This window comes from Nicotiana tabacum, chromosome 12 (genome assembly GCF_000715075.1).
Source record: "Nicotiana tabacum cultivar K326 chromosome 12, ASM71507v2, whole genome shotgun sequence".
Lineage (NCBI taxonomy): Eukaryota > Viridiplantae > Streptophyta > Magnoliopsida > Solanales > Solanaceae > Nicotiana > Nicotiana tabacum.
Genome location: NC_134091.1, coordinates 116,025,474 through 116,046,245, shown reverse-complemented (window position 1 = coordinate 116,046,245; position 20,772 = coordinate 116,025,474). Strand labels below are relative to the sequence as shown.

Here is a 20,772-nt window from a genome sequence, read left to right as displayed (position 1 = left end):
GCATAGCAATCCACGAACGACTGTATCTCATACTTTGCACAATTATCTACAAGCATGTGGATGTTTGGTAAAGGAAAAATTATCCTTCGGACTTGCTTTTTTCAGGTCTCTGTAGTCAACACAGACTCTAGTTTTCCATCTTTCTTTGGCACGAGCAAAACATTTTCCACCCAGGTGGTGTATCGTACGGCTCTGACAACATTGGCGCTCAATTTCTTCATTATTTCCTCTTTGATTTTATCACTCATGTCCGTTTTAAATTTACGTTGCTTCTATTGGACTGGTGGAAAATCAGGATACGTGGGAAGCTTATGAACCACTAAATCAGTGCTTAAACCCGGCATATCATCATAAGACCAAGCAAACACATCTCTATACTCAAATAAAAGTTGAATCAAGGCATCTCTAGTTTTTTATTCAGTGTGAATGCTTATCTTTGTTTCTCTGACTTCTTCATGACCTCCGATATTAATTAGCTCAGTTTCCGATATTAATTGGCTCAGTTTCATTGAGGTTGGGCCTAGGCTTGTTTTCAGATTGTTCAAACTCTCTTTTTATTTCCTCAACAACCTTATCTTCATTATATTCGACCTCTTGATGCATTATTTCAAAATTAGACAACCTTTTGAGATCTTGGCATGAATTCCGCATGCATGTCATGTTATTAAAGCCGGCATTAACAAAACTGAAATGGAAATAAAATGGCAGGAATTAGGAAAAGGAAAAGATACAAAATTTAATACGAAACTGAACTGCATTTCATTGAATTTAAAAGGATAGAAGGGTTAATGTCAAAATAAAACAATCATATTAAGATATTTGGATTACAACCCTGAAAGTAACCCAAAGTACAAAAGAAAGAAGCTGCAAAAGTCAACTACCAAGACTCCTTCCTTATGGGGAGATGAGTTGCTTCCCAGTTATTGAGCATGGTGTCTGGGACAATTAGTTGCATATCGTCACGACTAGTGCCTTCACCAGCTTGGATCATATTCACTTCAGAAAACATCTGGTTGAGGCCATGGCAAATTTCATCAATGTTTGCATGCGCCGAGGAATTTTGACCCTGTTTGAATCGTGGCTTGACAAAAGTGTAGAAAATGTGAGGGATAGGTTGCTGCAAGACCCACCCATGCTTTTTGCGGTGCTTGGCTTTGTCTTCGTCTGCTTGTGTTGGCCCAAAGCCTAAACCCAAAGTACCCCTGTTACTGAACGGAGAAATGGGTTCTGAAATTACTTGCAATGATGCCCCCAAGCCTTTTCCTGGCTCATAACCTTGTCTCATCATAAGTGCAGCCACCATTACAGATGTGGCGGAGAGACGAGGATGCAGAATGGGCTTTCCTTCCTCAACATGGTCCACAACAACCACTTCGAAAGCCTGATAGACAATAGACTCACATCCTTCCTTGACCTTAATATATGGGATTAACAGGTCTTTATAAATGGATGACTCGTCTTCTCCGTGAACAATAATTTCTTGCCTATCGTGCTCGAATTTGAGCATCTGATGCAAGGTGGATGGCACAGCTTGGGCCGTATGGATCCATGGCCTTCCAAGAAGGAAGTTATAAGAAGTTTCCATGTCTACTACTTGGAAGACAATTTCAAAATCAACATGCCCAATCGTCATGGTGAGGTTGATTTCCCTAATGGTATCTCTCGCTGAGCCATCAAAATCCCGGATGCGAACATTGTTGGGTCGGATCCTGTCTGTATTGATCTTTATGCTTTGCAAGGTAGAGAGAGAGCATACATCTATACTCGAGCCTCCATCAACCATGACTCACTTCACATAATGCCCCTTACATTTGACAATCAGGTGCAAAGCCCTATTGTGACCGGCTCCCTCCTCAGGAAGTTCATCATCACTAAAGGATATTTTGTTCCCCTCAAAAAATCTATTGGCCATCTTCTCTAACTGATTCACAGTGGTATTCTCTGAGACATGTGCCTCGTTCAGGATTTTGATTAGTACACGGGCATGCTCACCTAAGTGAATGAGCAGAGATAACAGAGAGATTTGGGCAGGAGTCTTTCTCAGCTGGTCAATGATTGAGTAATCCTGAACTCTCATCCTTTTCAAAATCTCCTCCGCCTCTTCTTCAGTGACCAGTTTCTTTATTGGCATTTGGCCTTCTCTGATTTGCTTAGCCTTCCTCAACTCTTCTGGAGAGTAACACCTCCCTGATCGAGTCAAACCTCCAGTTTTCCCCAATTCTTCTATGATTTCCTTGACTTTGTAGGTTACTACAGTTTTGTTGTAGTTCTAAGGAATGGTTTTCGTATTTGTTATACGGTGTTGTGTGGAAGGATTGATTATGATCGGCTCTATTATACATGTCGTACCATCCTGATTTTGCTTTGTGATGGGGTGACCTCCAAGGACGTATACTTTGGGCTTGGAACATTGGAGCGAACTTCCAACCTCGAGATTTTTGGAACAAATAAAGTTGCCCTCTATGAGCTCTAGCCGCCTTTCACAATCAACGGTGCATCTCGGCTTGGACTTACTTCCAATTTGGTTCCCTCTTGAATCGTTACCACTGTCATTTCTGCTCGACCAACCTGCTTGTATTCACGATCTTGACCAATCATTCCCACAAAATGAACATCATTGTGTGCTGGCAACGGGTTATTGGTCACATTAGGAGGGTCCTCGCCATTCGTGAATACAATTAATTTTTCAACAATGAGTTTTTCTATGGCTCTTTTCAGGGTCCAACAGTCATCAGAGCTATGCCCCAGAGCACCTGAATGATATTCACATCTAGCATTTGCTTGAAATCCATGTGAATCGGGATGCATATGATGGGAAGCAATGGGTCCAATCATGTCTATTTGTTTCAACTTCTGGAACAGACTAGAGTATGTTTCAACCAATGGAGTAAATTTTTCCACCGGCCTCTGCTCTCGACCATAATCCTGCCTAGGACGAGCATTGTAGGGTGCCCGGAAATTTTGCTGCTGAGGTCAGGGAAATCTTGGAGCTGGTGCCCGTACCTGTTGATTGGGAGGACGAGCATAGGACTGAGCATTAAACATTGTATATTGTGGCGGTCCCATATAGTACTGAGGAATTGGCAGGGGATAGTAATGTTGAGGGTAGCTGGATTGCCCCTGCTGAATTTGCACATAAGGGTGCGATGCCCCTCTTTGAACTTCCCTAGATCCTGAAGTCATCATGGACCCTTCATCTCTCTTCTTTCTATTTGCCAAACTTCTCGACCCATTTTGGATAGCTTGGGTGGTGGCTTTGAGAGCAGGTTGACTTACAATTCTGCTAGTCTTGAGGCTATTTTCGACCATTTCTCCTATTTTGATCGCTTCCACAAAAGGTCTACCCATTGTGGACATCATGTTCTGAAAGTAATCAGCCTCTTGGGCCTCCAGAAAAACAGTGATCAACTCGTGGTTATCCAAGGGTGGCTTAACTCTAGCCTCTTGCTCCCTCCACTTGATTGCATACTCCCTAAAGCTTTCAGTCGGCTTTTTCTTCATACTGGACATGGAATTGCGATCCGACGCAATATCAATATTGTATTGAAATTGTTTGACGAAGGCCTGAGCCATGTCGTCCCAGACATACCAGTGAGAGATATCTTGGCCAATGAACCATTCGGAGGCTACCCCCACAAGACTTTCCCCAAAATAAGCCATCAACAATTCTTCTTTTCCACATGCACCCCTCAGCTGGTTGCAATACCTTTCAAATGGGCGATAGGGTTGCCGTGTCCATCATACTTCTCAAATTTTGGGGTCTTGAACCTTGGTGGCAAATGGATGTGAGGGAACATGCATAAATCACTGAAAGAAACATTTTTCTGAGAACCTAATCTCTGTATGTTCTTTATGTTCTGTTCAAGACTTTTTATTTTCCTCGCCATCTCATCCGGCTCAACCGTCTTGGCAAGCTTTTCATTTTCCATTGGTGACTCATACTGAGGAGTCTGATTGTATGGAGCTGAGACCCCAAAAGCCATATTTGGAGAGTAGTATTGCCCATCATAAGCATGAGATGGTGGCTCGTTGATTGTCCTTGTCACAGGAGGTGGAGGCGGGATTGTGTATACCGGTGCGCCAGACATGACTAGAGGAGTGTTCCTGACCGGTGCGACTGGAGGTCGCACATTAGAGGTACCAGGAGCAGCTTGGAGGCTGTAGTTTGGCACATACCCTGGTGGTAGAATGTGGTCACTTGTTGCATGGAGCGGTGGTTGAGTAGCAAGGGGTACGGTGGAAGTTCCCTCTGAGGGACCCCGAGGTAGAGGCTGACCAGACACCCAAGCTTGATATACATCAAACAATTGTTGTCTCAATTTTCTTATTTCCTCTGACTCTTGTTCAACTGACTGACCCTGGGGGTCGTCATTGATCAGCTCGATCTCATCATCGTTGGCCATTACTACTGTTCCCTTAGATCTGGTGAAGTAATGGTGTGTTGCCAGTTTCACCACAAACCAACCACCTTAAGATTACTAAATAAGAGACATCAAACGTGTTAGGGTTAAGCATTTTATAGATATGAATCACACGTAATGTGCCATGCTCCTATCATTGTCACTATTTCTAACATGCTTTTGGAGGCTTCATGTTTCATTTTGGCTTATGAGGTTGCTTCTTATTGACGCTCTTATCTTCTTTTCTCTTTTCACTCATGCCTCATTTTGATCCCTCATCTTAGAATCATTGAAAAATATTTTGATCGAACCTTTTGTGGGCTGCCTACGTATCATGTTGCCGCATGAATCAGATCATTACATAGTTCAGGAGGAAATAATAACAATTTTGATTATTTTTTTTATTATTATTATTCAAATTGACTCTAAAGACATAAGTATGATTGAAATGCGACAAATATAAAATAAAAAATGCGACAAATGAAAAATGAAACTAAAAACTAATTGACTGCACTAAAACTTTAATCTTCAATGGCATTCTTGCTTGAACTGATATCATCAATGGTCTGCATCCCTTGGCCTCCACTCTCCCCCCAACATCTCGTACAAATTCTGAAACACTGTCGGCAATTGTGAAACGAGGGCACGTGCCTGTTGACCAACTTTCTCATTGTTTAGATGATGATGATCGTCATGAATATATGCTGCTTTCTCTGCCAATTGAAGTACTTGCTCTCTGGCTTGCCCCATATTCACGTGACAATTCTGCAACCATATCTGGATAATGTTGAGGGTGTTACCCATCTGAGTCTCGCGTCCCTCGTATTCTTCAATACGACGGTTTAGCACAACTCTCTCAATCATCCACTGACGCCGCTCTACTTCAAAATCTGCATGTGATGATCTCACTTATGCCTTTTTATTTCTTCCAATTATGCGTGAAACTGACCCTTTGAACGTATCCAATGGGCCCTTTCTCTTTCAAATTGCTCTCTCTGCTGATCAAACTCCAATTGTTGTTAGTGCACATCCTCTTCAATGATACTCAAGTCTTATTGCAGCTTATGCATTTCAGCATTTTTATTTGCCTCAACTCTTCTGACTAAACCAATAGTGATTGCCAATTCTTCTTCTAAGCGGGCCGCCTCATTTTTAGCATGCTTTAGATCTTTCTCCATGCCACGTAAGGCCGATTGATAATCTTTCTCAATATTTAAATGAATTTGGGCGACTTCGGCTTACAGTTGGGCTTGTTGTTTGGATATGGTCATCCGGGAACGCTCCAATTCCTCTTTTAGCCTTTCTATAGCTCATTGATCATTTCTCTTCCTATTGGACCCTTCAGGCCTATCTCTAAGAGACGAAGGGTCATGAAACCAGGTAATATATTCAGGGATCACCTCTCCATGATCTCGGTCTTCTACCATATCATTCAACTCCGAGACTTTACTTGCATACCAAATTTTCATAATTTCTTCTTCGTCATGAGGTTGATCTTTACCAAAATCATAACAGAACTTGCTCATATCTCGTATTGGTGGAACCTCCTGTAGTCGTGCAAATTGGCGCATTACCCGAAGTGGAGCATTGGCCTGAACACCATCCAATCATATAAGTACAAAATAAGAATGGTATGCAGACTCACAAATGACCTCTTTAGAGGAAAACCAATTGTAGTTCCAAGTGATCCGTTTGGCAGACAGAGTAAGAAGTAGTTCTTTCCAGGCGCCAATCCCCTCTGGTAAGTCACATTCGTCAATTCTTTTCTAGTGATCATAAGTATGATTGGGCCATAGCTCACTAAAATCAGTGATCATAGGATGACGATAGAAATGCTCCAAAAACCATATCTGTAACAAAATGTTGCAACCATCAAAGTTTCGCGTGCACATTTTACATCTAGTTAAAGCACGAAAAATGCAAGAACGAATCATAGGGACCAAAGTATAATCATCCCTTTCTGAGGTTAGAGCCTCAACTACACCTGCCAAGCAGATGTCAATGCGTCCCTCCCTTTCCGGAAAAACTACATGTCCCAAAGTAACCATAAATGCAAACCTTCTATGTTTCCTTATCTTCCTTTGATTTCAATTTTCCTACATTCCTTTCGAAATTGCATTCTAGGCCATACAATTGAAACAAAAAGCCCAACTTGACCTACTTGCCTCCTAAACCTTCATATTATCCGTAATTTATGTTCAAGAGCTTCAGAAACCTACCCTCATTCACATTTTTGGCACTATGGGCCTTTGGCGGCGAAGATTGCAGCCCTACCCCTGGAAATGGGAGATTTTCTCTAAGGTCGGGGTCATTTCACAGTCGGTAAAATGGAACATATTATTTTCAGGATCCAGTGCGGAATTAATTTTCAAGGTTGAGATATTTTTATTATTTTAAAGTTTAAAGCATAATTTTTGGAACAATTTAATTTCATTTATTTAGAGGGCCAGTGAAATTAGAATTTGATTACCTTACGGGAGAATTTTCTTAGTAATTGAAATTCATGAGTTTTGTCAAGTGAAATTGGTGACGAAAATGGAGAAGACATCGGTAATGGAGAAAGCGGATAAGGGAGAAAGAAAAGGGAAAAAAAGAGAAGAAAAGAAAAAGGAAGAAAGAAAAGAGAAAGGTAAAGAAAAAAAATACTAATAAAAAGGAAATAGTGTTTGTAATACACTTTAATACAATTAACGAAATAACTAATTGGTTTGGGTGAATTTCGTTTCGAAAAGGGTATATATGAGCCAACTGTGTAACTCTAAGGGCATATATGGACCAACTATGTGACGATAAGGACATATTTGAGCTAAAGTATTAACGAATGGCAAATGTGCTCAATTTCACATAGTACAAGGGCATATTTGGACATTTGCTCTTAAATTATACGTACACTGGTAAAAATGGAGGGATACTATACTGGAGATGAGCCAAATCCATCATTTTTTATCTCCAAATTTTATTTCCAACTAAACCAAGAAAAAAGAAAGTAAAAGAAAAATGTAAGAGAGGGGAAAGAAGGAGCAAAAGGAGAGGGGAAAAGAATGAAAAGAAGTTGATTCTTTTTTTTGGGGGGGGGGGGGGTCTTTTTTTCTACTTTTATATTTGATGTGTTTTATTTTACGTCGTCTTTTATGTTGCTGATTTGTCTATTTTACAACAAAATTACAGCATTCACGACTCCTTAATAATTGGCACACACTATGACAGCATAAGCTAAATCAACGCCACATAAGTATGATCAATGGTCAAAATTATTATTTAGCTTCGAATAGTGTTACCAAGTAAAGGTTTTTAGCTTCGAATGTTAGAATATATAATACCCTGTATCAAACAATTTTAAATCGACCAAAATATAAATAGTGTTAGTAGGGGTGTACAAACTAAACCGAAAAATCACACCAAATCGATTAAAAAACCCGACTAGGTTTGGTTTGATTTGGTTTGGTATTGAGTAAAAAAACCCGAACCAAACCGACATATAAATATATAGTTTTTATATATACTTTTGAGTTTTTATATATAATTTTCTTTAAAAATGTATAAAAATATTTGAGATTCTCTTGCGGGAGATAATATTTAATATTATATGAAGTGCTCCATATTTATTAACCTTAAATAATGGGTTGTATGATCACTTTCTCATCAAGTGTTACGTACTCAAATGCTTCAATCTCTTTGTTCTTCCATATTCATATCATATGTTAAGATCTGTTAAATTCTTATATCTTTTTCGAATGTGAAGTGATTATTATTATTTAGGTATCATATTAATTTTTATGTTTAATAACTAAATTCGGTTAACCTTGAAAGTGTACATCAACGAAAAATTATTGTCAGACGACTAAAAAAATAACTATTATGTGTTACTAAGAAAATTCTCTCATAAGAAGATTTTAATAGATAATATGTTTGTCAATTTTTTATATTTTTACTAAACATATATTTACTTATAAAAAATTTAACAAAGTAAGATTGAAATAATATTTAAGTAACAAAAAACTCGAAAATCCCGACAAAACCGAACCAATCCGGTCCATGTACTCCCTTAAGTGCTATATCACATCCCTTTGGTGCGAATGTGTATTAGTACATGCTGATTTTATAGAATTATTTTGATGAACTTCGATTGATCTGAAATTTTGTAGGTCCATAGGAAACGACTTAGTGATTAGTATACATCGCTTCGCCATAACTTTGGGGTTCATTTTATGGCGTTTCGTGGTCATGCAATACCGCTTTTATGATTATATATATATATATATATATATATATATATATATATATATATATATATATATATATATATATATATATATATATATATATTAGTACATGCTGATTGACCCTTACTCGGACCCTGCACGAATGCGGAATACTTCGTGTACCGGTCTGTGCTCCCTCCTTTACATATTAGAATAAAAGGAATACTAATGTAAAATAAATAAAAAACAAAAAAAAAAAAAAACATGTAGAGCAATTGATTACCACCGCAAAAGCTCTACCAAAAAGAAAGAACATCAACAACAAGAAAAAAGAAGAAGAAAAAAAAATCGAGGGGAAATCAAAGAATGAGGCTATGGAGAAAGGTTTCCGGATTGGTAAAAGATCAAAATAGCATATTCATTGCTAGCTTATCAAGAAGAACACCTCTCCGGAATCCAGACATCGAGGCTGCTGTTATTAAAGCAACAAGCCACGATGAATTCTCGATGAATATGAAGAACGTCGATCGTGTTTTTCGTTGGTTACGTTTATCATCTTGTAATCTCAAACCTTTAATTTGGGCTATCACGATTCGAATAGAGAAAACTCGAAGTTGGGTTGTTGCCATTAAAGTTTTAATCTTAATGCATGGTCTTTATAGCACTAGGCTTCCTTGTGTTCAAAGAATTGGTAGGTTACCTTTTGATCTTTCCAATTTCGAAGATGGTCATTCAAGAAAACATCAAATGCATGGGATTAACGCGTTCATTCGTGCTTATTTCGCGTTTCTTGATCAGAAATCGTCCCTCCTTTGCATGGAATTGCATGAAAAGAGAAGCAACAACAACATGATGATTATAATGCATAATCTCGACGTTGAAGAAAAAGAAAATTATTCTATCGTTCAAGATCTTGTTGTGGTTCAAAAATTGCAATCTTTGCTTGATGTGTTGCTTGAAATTAAGCCGTTATCGGATTCTGCTATTGTTCCTCTTGTTCTTGAAGCTATGGATTGTGTTATGACAGAAATTTTCGACCTGTATAGCAGGATTCGAAATGGGATTGCTCGAGTTTTATCAAAGATTAATTTATTTGGGAAAGTTGAAGCAACTATGGCTCTAAAGATCATTAAGAAGGCAAATATTCAAGCTGAAGAGTTGTCTCTATATTTCGAGTTTAATCGCGATATAGGGGTGAGAAATGCTGAAGTTTGTCCAATTGTAGAGCAAATCTCAAACGAAGATATCAAAGAAATTGAGGAAATTATCAATGGAGTTTCAGATACAGCACAAAAGAGTGATGAAATGGTTAGAGCAATTGTGGTGCATGAGAATTTTGGAGAAAAAAAGGACTTAAAAAGCAATTTAAGGACAATAATTACTGATCGTTGGGAGACTTTTGATGAAGAAAATGGTGGCTGTTCTGCTATAGTAAAATATATACCAAGAACAAATCCTTTTGAAGCCTCTTTGGTACCTACTAATTCTACTAATAATGTACCTATTAAACCTCAAGAATTACCGGATTTAATTAGCTTCTAGTAAATGGCTTCACCAAATGCAATGTCGAACAAAAGCTTATAGTCAAACAAGAGAAAAGAGGCATTATGTTACCTCCTATATATGCATATTTATATATATAAATATGTAGATTTATAGATTTTTCATAGTAATCAAAGGAAATGTTTTATATATGTTTTGAAAAAAGATTCTTTCTAACTTGTCTTTGAGAAAAGTACTTGAAACACGATTTGATTTTGGGTTAGATTTTGACAACGTTTGTAGTTTAAGAGGTTTTATCCTGAAAAAGAGCATATCACGAGTTTTCTTCCAAATATAAAAAACCATAGAATGGTAGATTGAATCTTCATACCTGTGGTTCCAATTTTTCAGTAACTTAGCTTCTTGTTATATGTTGAGCATATTATATGATGTTTATCACCCATATACACTTACGATTTCAACTTCTACTGATTGCTTCCAAGTATATCTAGACATGTTTGGTTCTATACACGTAGAGCTTATTCAAGTGAAGCACTCCCTATCAAGAATTTCTTCATTCTCAAGGCTGAACTCGAAATTTTTAATTAAGGGTAGATGAATCGTATCTATTCGACGACATTCCGTGGTGGTAAAACATTTATTCTTCATCTGATAATGAGAGTAGGGAATATGTCTTGTTGAAAGAATAATGAAGTCCGATTCCAATATTTCCTGAACACATAATTTAAAGAGATGGAAGCTACAAATAACAATTTTTATTTTTCATTTTCGCTTCGAGGAACAAAAATCATTTGTGCGAAGGAACTCGATTAATTGAAACAAATTTGTAGACCAGCAGTCAATGTCTCTTTAATTTGTTTATTTTGAATTTTGAATTTATTTAAGTTCAATTTATTCCAAATATAATCAATTTGACCATTGAAAAATGATATGGCTAGACATTTGGGCAAACGGCAACCCACCGTTCTTTGGTTCAGGTATTTATGAGTGTGTCTATTTCGAAAGCTTGTAATGTAAGGATTTACTCAATCAGCATATATTATTATTGATTTTAGCAAGTTATTTATCGTATTTTGTAAATTATGATTAGTTACACTAAACACCTTGTAACATCACTTATAGCTTGTTTGACCAAGCTTTTTTATGGCAAAAAGTGCTTTTTTTCTCAAAATTAAGTTGTTTGGCCAAACTTTTTTAAGGAAAAAAAGTGCTTTTGAGCAGAAGCAGAAAAAAGTAGCTTCTCCCAGAAGTATTTTTTTGAAAAGTATTTTTGAGAAAAATACACTTAAAAACACTTTTTAAAAGCTTGACCAAACACTAATTGTTACTCAAAAGTGCTTTCCAAATTAATTAGCCAAACACAAACTGCTCCTCACCAAAAATACTTTTTTAAAAAACACTTATCAAAATAAGGAAATTTTAGAAGTTTGGCCAAACAGACTATTAGTTACAAATACACTCCTATATATTTCTAAATCAAACACTTAATATTTCTATCTTAAAATTAGTTTAAGAAACTATTTTTTTTAGCGTTTATAAGTTTATACATATTATGAGATTTATGTGACAATAAAAATATATTATTAAAAGCAAAATATTTTTAAAGTTAAATTATATACGTGTTTATATATATTAGACCCAATCAATAAAGAAATAATGTCAGATACAATAGAATGAAATCGAGGAAGTCAAGTACTATACACTTTTTTTCTTGTGTGAGTATAGTATTTTACACCCTAACTAGCATATACTTCAAAGAAACTCTCATTACATACAATATCAAAAGGTTGTGATGGAGTTATTAGTATTCTCTCGCTCTTAATCTGAAGTTTGATATTTTATTATTGTTGCGGAATAATAAAAAAAATTCATTTGTCTACCAAAGTCTAATGATTAGTGATTTGACCCTAGCACCCAATTCTCATAATTAAAAGACAAAAACCATAGTACAATCACTCACTATGTTATCCTTAAATTCAGTACAACTTTTCTGCAATTCTCAGAGGTCCAAACTCCATTTTTGTTACACCCTTGAGGCCCCTCTTTCAAAGTCAAACTCCTTATACTATGGATGTAGTAACATTCGGCATTATAATAGGCATAATAATACTCTTCTTCTGCGCTGTTTGTGTCTTCACCATCGAAGGCACTTGCAAAAACCGCAATTCTTGATTCCAAACATACTTTCCCCAAACACGCCCTTATCACCCACTGTCTCTAAACCCTCCATAAATTTAGGGGTTTTACCTGATTTTGTTGTTGCCCAGATTGAAAAAATGTCAAAGATTGAATCTTTACTGAAACAGATCTGTTTCTGTTTAATCCTTTCTATTTCTTTAGGGTTAGTGATTTTTGGGTCTTCTGTATCAGCTGAAGTTCACCAATGTAACCATGGTCATGGGCATAACCATGACCATCAGGGGCATCATCATCATCATGGGTTGAGTGAAGTTAAGCAGAGGAAGCTTCCAGAAGAATTAGCAGAAGAAGAGGATCTAAAGCTGTTAGGATTTGGGTCCCATGATGACGTGGACGTGCATCATCATCATAATGGACACGGAGCCAAGGATCTTACTGGTCTTGGTATATATTATATTCATGTTTCTATTGCTTATCTGTGTCATTTTCATTTGTACTTGGAGTTTAGCTCAATGGCGCAGCCAGAAATTCATACTCGTATCACATGATTTGAATTCGTGACCTAAGGCAATTTTTGAAACCCCTTTACCTCTACAGTACACTAGAATTTTTACTTATGTTAAGGGGGTTCAATGAAAAAAGGGAAGTACAGTGCACTAAGCTCTCGCTATTTGCGGAGAAGTACAGTGCACTTACCTTGCATTTATGCAAGAGGTTATTTCTGCGGCTTGAACCTGTGACCCGCTTCCCATCATTCCCTTCGGTCGAGCAAATCCTGTTGTTCCGGTCCGAAAATCCCTAGGTCTGAGGTCGAGCAGCTACGCTCTCATTGGTCGAGGTTAGATCCGCGTATGCCACTACTCTCTGGTCACTCAACGACAACTTTTACCATTGCGCTAAGGTTCCCTTTCATTCAAAAGTTCATATATAATCAAAACAATTTGTTTTTACCCTATTTGCACAGTATAATTTTTCTGCCGAATGGTAGTCAGTTGAACCCTCTTGGCCTTTTAGCTCCACCACTGCTTTAGCGAACCCTAAACTATTAAATATTGGAATGTAAGTGTCCAAATGGAGTGAAATTGATAGTAAGCATTCATACAACTGATCCCAACTAGCTTAGGATTGAGGTAGTTGTCGTTGTTGGATTTTAGCATACATCCCATTTACTAGTTGTGTTTCCTATGGTTTTGCTTAATCTGTTTATCAAGGGGTTAAAACCCAACTTTTCTCATATTTAATATTGAAATAAAATGTCCTTATAAGTATGTTGAAAAAGGATGTTGTTTTGCCAATGCCGGAAGAGGTTGTCCATACCAACTATTATTGTCCTGTAAAGGCTATTATCAGCAACAATTTGAAGCGGGAGAGGTATCGAACGTGTCTGATAAGGTTTTTCTCTTAGTATGTTAGGACAATTTGGTGCTAGCATGTTCTTTTAGCTATTATTTCAGTGGAAAAGAAGGCAAAGATGGAAATGAATCACGTCTAGAATATAAAATGCACAATGTAAAGGTGATTCATGGTTTTCCATAGGGCTGAACACTGCCATAGCTTGAACAAATGTCGCTTTATGGAAATTTGATCATCACATTATATATGTCTTACAAACAGTTTTAATTGAAAGGTGGATATCACGTGTCACATTATTTAGAAGTCAACTCACAATGCAAACTTCAATAAATTATTTTGGCATTCTCTTGTTTTGTGTGCGTACAGTTGAACTTGTACGATCCATAACTTGTTACTGTCATCTAAACAGGCTTATTTTTGCATCAGGATGCAAGATATTTTGTTTTAATTGCGTGGTTGATTGGATGATAGGAATTTTTCGATGTCACATCTCTTTGCTTGAACCTTTTTCTTGGGTTATAAAAATGCCCATGTAACACCTAATACGCAAATAATTTTTCAAAATCATTGAGCTCTCAATGTAAAAAACCTTTTTATGGCGCACGTCATAGGATCCTTTTTGATAGATCTCTGTAATGGGGTGTCTTTAGTTGTCACTGAGAGCTTTCCTCTGGGTTCATTGACAGGTCTATGGGTCAATGCAATGGGTTGCTCACTTTTGGTGAGCTTGGCTTCCCTTATCTGCCTGATTATTTTGCCTGTAATATTTTGTAAGTAGCTTAAATTCTTTATGTTTCTGCCCTTGTTCTTTCAGATTCATTGCTTATCTTCATTTGGAAACATCTAATCAGTATGTTCTGTCTCCTGCAGTAAAAGGGAAGCCGTCAAAAGCTGTTGTAGATTCTTTGGCGTTATTTGGGGTGAGAATGATCTTTTATGGGTTAGAATTTCCTGAATGTCTTCTGTGGTTGGTTCAAATTCTTCTGTTTCTTTGTGTTCAAGTTGAAAAAATTATTTGTGGAAGGTGAAATTGTGTTCGGGTATAAACTTTACCTAGAAAAAAGTTTGTGAAGATTGAAAATTTGTGAGCGGAAACTAATATTTCACTTGAAATACACCTTCAAACCAGTACTTCTATGTTTAGATACTGAAGTTCAATTATTTTACAAATACTCGCGATACTAGTATTTGCAAATAATGAAATATATTTATGCCATACTGACAGTGTTCTTCTAATCGATAATAAAATTTTAAGTCCGGTGGTTAACTTAACAATTAGGACAAGTTGTTTTTTCATAAATAGAAAGCTTTATTTCGTATTATACTAGAAATTGCTTTTCTTTTTTGATTTTTCCATAGCTACTTATTTTTCTACATAATTTTAACAGCTTAATCAGAATTATCACTTTTATGTCTCCTTGAATAGTTTATTGTATGTTACAACCAAAGAGAATTTTTATAAAATGATTTTATTGATCAATTATTTGATAATCACTTTCTTAAATAACCAGAAGCAGAAAGGTCCTCCTGTTGCTCATATTCCCTCCATCCAATATTAATTGTTCTAGATTTACTAGGCAGAGGTATCCAAGGTGAAAAAAAAAGGTTTTATTGCTTTTAAGAAAGCGGGTGCAAAACTGGAGACAAAGTTAACTTGTTTGTAGTCTTAACTTTTGAAAACCTAATGTAGGTGGTGTTTCTTGTTGTCAGTGGCTGATGTTGAAAAGTATTGAAGAAAGTAGGAACAATGTCTTTCTTATCTGGATTTGCCTTTTCCAAGACAGCTTAGAAGGAAGTAGGATAATTGGTTTATGACGAGGAAGCGGTGTATTAGCTATAATTATATTTCAGTTGCTTATACTCTATAGTTATTTGAAGCTAAATCTTCTCTGAAGGTTCTGTGGATTAAAAGGATGATCATACACACGCACCCCCATAATTTGTTTTTTGAAACTTGCTCCCCCATAAGTTAATGATCATTCATGTAATATAGGCTTCAGTTGGTGAGATGATTATCAGATACAAAGTGACGAATTCGTATCTGAAGGTCTGGAAGGATTTGTTTGTTAATTATGAATAGACGATCTTCTGCTTGTGAATTATTTTATTTGTTATAGTGAATAATGAACTGGCAGTTAGATTTTGAATTGTAATTTTTCCATATATCTGAAAATGGTCCTTAAATTTATCAGGATATCTGTCTTACCATACATATGAATGCTGCCTGCCAAATGAATTCTGTTTCCGATTTAGAAGTAACACTAATTCATTTATATATTCTTAAATAAAGTTATTGGAAGGTTGTTTCTAAAATTATATACTAGGATAAAAGTTTTCTCATTCTTTCAGACTTCATGACTTACACAGGCAGGAGCCATGCTGGGGGATGCTTTCCTTCACCAATTGCCACATGCTTTTGGTATGATTCTTAATCTTAAATTAACGAAGAAGTAATATTGCATATAGGCTCACTTACCTTTAAATATCAGAAACTCTTGGTTCCACCCCAGCATAATTTTGTTTTACTTAGCTTGGTAACTGTTAAAATGACATAAGCGAGATGCCTCTACATCAGGCATGCTTCTTGGATGTGTAATCCTGAAGCTGCCAGCCTTACTAGAACTCACTATCTTACACTATCAAAGGTAGGTTTGTCTATCTTGCTGCCCCTGAGTGCGTGGGTAGCTCCCTTTTCCACTTTCACTACTTTCAGTTCACTTGTCTAGTTCATGTTAGAGAGGCTGAATAACGTTGTTGTGCTCTTGTCTATGTCCCAATGTTGTGCTGATGCATGTTACTTAGCATGAATATTATTCTCCTGAGATAAAATGTGAGTTGGTATGAGTATTGTTTTTCTGGAAAAATAACTCTCCTTCTGTCCAATTTGTTTGGCACTATTTCCTTTTTTGTCCGTCCTCATAAGGTTGGCACTTTTACAGTTTACTATTGAGAACCCTGTTACTTCTTGCATTCCTACTTTGGCATTGACATGACTCATAGTGGACCCCACTAAATATGAAAAACAAATTTATTGGTAGAAGGCTGCCTTTGGTATCTTATGAATACTTATCCGATTCATCAAAGATTCTTCCTTCTTTCTTAAACTCATGTCCCGTCAAACTTTACCAAATTCAACAATGTGCCAAAAGTCTTTATTTCTATTCGATGTCCAGTCAAACTATAGCTAGCAAATTGGTATGGAGGCAGTAATAAAGTAATAAGCAGGTATGAGTATCCTTAAAGATGCTGGTAGAATATAGCTATTCGTCTGGGGGAAGGAACATGATAGATCAGACGTATATGCTGCCTATATCCACCCTTATTGTTGCCTTTAACTATTTGTGGCACTGAATAGTTTTACCAAAAAAGATTACTTTGTTTTAGGTGGTGGACACTCCCACTCACACGATCACCATGTGGAATCTGATCATCTTCATGATCACTCCGGTCATTCACATGCGCATTCGTTGGAGGATCTTTCTGTTGGATTGTCCATTTTGGGTAAGTTCTTCGGCTTGATTCTATTTTTAAATTTCATTGTTCATTTTTGAAATTTATATGTTTAATTTTTTTTTTTGATTGGTAAAGTAAGTATTTTGTATTGATGTAAAGTGTAGAACCAGCACTAAGGAAGTGCTGATGAAAAGTACATCCAAAAGAGTACTCAATGTGTGTAAAGAACTAAGAAAGTCAACTAACGCCTCTAGCTCTAAAACATAACACGGAGCTTTGTTGAACCAAAAACTAAGGAAGGATATACATTTAAGCTTACGATTAAACATTTAAGCTTAAGATAAAAAATGTTGTCCTCTTGTCTTCAAAAGCTCTCGCGTTTCTCTCTTTCCATATGACCCACCAAATCACCGCAGGGATTGTCTTGCAAATGCTACTGGACGATTTGGATAAATCCAGTTTATGCGAAGATAACAAGAAGTCCACCTTGTATTTTGGCATACACCATTTCAAGCCCAAATTGATTAAAAAGAGATGCATGAAACATATTGGGGAGGTTTTGCTTCCCATGGTTGCAAATTTGGAAATATTGGAATTTTTTTCTTTTTGCGTTAGAATATTCCAATGGAAGTAAAATGTTTATTTGTTATTATAAATATCATGATTCCACCTTTTAAATTGCAAGATTTTCTCTGGCATGAGCTTGATGGTGCTGACTAAGGATGACATGATGCCAAATGTAGAAGGATTTGAGTATCCAACCTAAAACTCAAAGCAATGTGTGGAGAGGCTCAAAACCTTTATAAAACCCTTTAAGAAGCCTCCACCAATGTGGGACAGCAATATAACTCAAAAGTTTTCATCATTTTGAAGGGGTGGTGTCTTTTTATCTTTTCTGAGGGGAGGCTTGAATTCTTATATTCCCAACTTGGATTAACTTCCTTCTACTGTATTTTGATATCTTCAGATAACTCCTATTTTGTATTTTCTAGCTTGTATTAAATTTAAATTCATCTTCTAAGTGCCTGAGATTTGATTCACTTCTGGTAATGTCATCGACTGTACAGCTGCTGTTGCTACCCTGCTGAATGTTTGATGAGACATTTGTGTTTGCAGCTGGAATTGTGCTCTTTCTTATTGTTGAGAAGATTGTGAGGTATGTTGAAGATTTTTCTGGAGGAGCAGATGAATGGAGTCATGGTCATCATCATCATCGTCATACGCGCACCACAAAATTGAAGGATGACAATGATGCTAATGACGATCTCCAGGAACTGTCTCAAGAGAAGAGCGGAAACCTATCAGAAAAGGCAGCTGGAGAGAGTGAAGTGGACGGTCTGTCTGCTGACTCTCCCAATGGAGGAAAACCAAGTGGAGGAGCTATTCTCCGAAAGGTAGAATCAGGACATGCCTGCTGTTCCATATTTTGCCAGACTTAGATCCAGTATTGTGTTTTTCTTGTCAGGATGATCTGCACTTGTAAATGTTCACATGATAGTAAAACAAATACTGGAAACTAAGAATATTAAGAATTTAGAGGGTCCTGTGACCCTTTACTCAACATAACATGCTGCGAGCTGACCAAAGGACAAACAACTACTTTGTCAAGACATATTGTTTCTTTCCACACTCCATTCTGACTTGAACTAAATTCAATCTTGTCATACAGTATTGCACATAAGCAATTGCTAGTTGCATACGGTAAATGTTGTAAAAATTTTGCAGCTTAAATTGGTCACATTAAACTAGGTTTTAATTTCATGCATGACATGCTCATTAGGAGTTCTGTAAAATTATTTCTTTGCATCTGAAAATTCTCTAACCACTAATTCCTACTTTTGTAATTAATTAACTAATTAACATAAGATTCTGGTTGGCTTTTGCTGCTTTTTCTGATATGGTGTTAGATTGAGTAAGACTAGGTCTAATGTATCTATCATTCATTTTAACTGTTCTACACTGTATCCATTCCCAGATTGAAATCTCTTTGAACAGTTTGTCTTTGCAGCGATTGAAAAGATTTAAAAAGGATATGCAGTCATTGAAATATATTTATTTGCTTGCAGTTATTTGTTATTGCTATTTGTCTCATATGCTAACTATTGCAGAGGAATACTGGCTCCAGTGCTGCTGAAGACAATACTGTTTTAGATGCTGCAAATTGCTCTACCAATTCTGAGTCAGTTGGAAAGGAACAAGCTAAATCACGGTCAAGCCTTGTCTTTGGTTATCTCAACCTCTTCTCTGATGGTGTTGTATGTACTACATAAGCCCTCATCCTTGTTTATGATTTCTCACAAACAACTAGACATATCTGGCTGGTAAACATTGATACATTGAGATGTTTTATGTTATGCTGCAGCACAATTTTACTGATGGGATGGCGTTGGGAAGTGCATTCCTCCTTTATGGATCAGTTGGTGGGTGGTCAAGAACTTTGTTTCTTCTCGCGCATGAGATCCCTCAAGAGGTCGTTTATATTTCTTTCTAGTATTTCTACATTACCATGTAAATACTGTTGCATGTTTTTAATTGATTGCCCATATAAGCAGTTGCATTTTAGCGGCCTGAAGTTACTCTCTTTCCCTGAACTACGAAAAGCTCTCTCCATTATCACAAGTTCCCTACATAAATTAGATAGCAGATAAATCTTCATAGGAATCTCTAAGGAAGGGTACTTTTGATCCTTTTAGCTTAGTAGCCACTTGGATAAAATTATCTTTCTCTCGTTTCTCACATCTGCTGCATCTTGTAATGTGGCAATTTTTTCACTCTTGTGTCCGTTACTTTATGTTCACTCTCATGTGAATCCAATGATCCCTAAACCTTATTATGTGTTTGCTATGCAGATAGGTGACTTTGGAATCTTGGTAAGGTCGGGGTTCAGCGTCTCCAAAGCTCTCTTCTTTAACTTCTTATCTGCACTAGTGGCACTAGCCGGAACTGCACTGGTTAGTATAATCTGTTGGCATGAGCCAAGGTTCTGCTTTCTTGTCGCATTTAATTAAACTAAAAATTGTCTTGCTATGTATAGGCATTGACGTTGGGACAAGATTCTGGTCAGTCGTCATTGATTGAAGTGAGATTCTTATTCAAGCTATCGGTCAGATAAACTTGAGTTCATAGAAGAGTGTGTTTCTTATTTCTAAAAATCTAATATAATGTTGCAGGGTTTTACTGCTGGCGGCTTCATCTACATTTCGGTTGCTGGGGTGTTGGCTGAAATGAACAGTGGTAGCAGGACTACATTGATGAATACATTTATACAACTTATGTCACTGTTATCAGGAATGGCTGTTGCTCTTTGTATCTCCCTTGTTGAATGACAATACATGCTACTTGTCGTGTTCGTAGAGAGGGGTTGAACTCTTCCCCGATAGGTATAAGAACAGCCTTCCGGTGTTACCTACATCCGGCCAGAGAATACACATTACTTGTCTGATATTGATGAAATTAATGAACATCGTGAAAAGTTCATCTTTATCATTTATTTTCTACTCTTTTTGCTTGTCATGTTGGTTCAATAATAGCCTCTTATTTTGAGAAGTGCTTTTACTCAAAAGTATTTTTGGTGAGAAGCAGTTTGTTTTACAGGCTATAAATAAGCAAAGTAGAAATTGGTTGAAGGTGAATAAAAGCACTTCGCCACTTGACAATTAGCTTCTTAGAAATCTATTTTATTCTGAATTAAAACGATGTTTAGCTACAAAGAACCGTATCAA

At 36.7% G+C, this 20,772-nt stretch overlaps 2 protein-coding genes across 2 annotated transcripts; both read left to right on the top strand.

Moving 5' to 3' along the window:
• The first annotated feature begins 8,886 nt into the window (after positions 1-8,886).
• LOC107808954 (putative clathrin assembly protein At1g25240) lies at positions 8,887-10,570 on the top strand. Its single transcript, XM_016633512.2, has one exon. The coding sequence runs from the start codon at positions 8,969-8,971 to the stop codon at positions 10,142-10,144; it is 1,176 nt and encodes a 391-aa protein (XP_016488998.1). The 5' UTR covers positions 8,887-8,968; the 3' UTR covers positions 10,145-10,570.
• Positions 10,571-11,953: 1,383 nt separating this feature from the next.
• Positions 11,954-20,533, top strand: LOC107808960 (IAA-alanine resistance protein 1). The gene is made up of 11 exons (XM_016633524.2): positions 11,954-12,688; positions 14,284-14,367; positions 14,468-14,517; positions 15,965-16,016; positions 16,982-17,098; positions 18,167-18,444; positions 19,159-19,305; positions 19,413-19,520; positions 19,900-20,001; positions 20,085-20,129; positions 20,221-20,533. Exons 1-11 carry the CDS (start codon positions 12,067-12,069, stop codon positions 20,374-20,376), a joined length of 1,761 nt encoding a protein of 586 aa, XP_016489010.1. The 5' UTR covers positions 11,954-12,066; the 3' UTR covers positions 20,377-20,533.
• Positions 20,534-20,772: the final 239 nt, after the last annotated feature.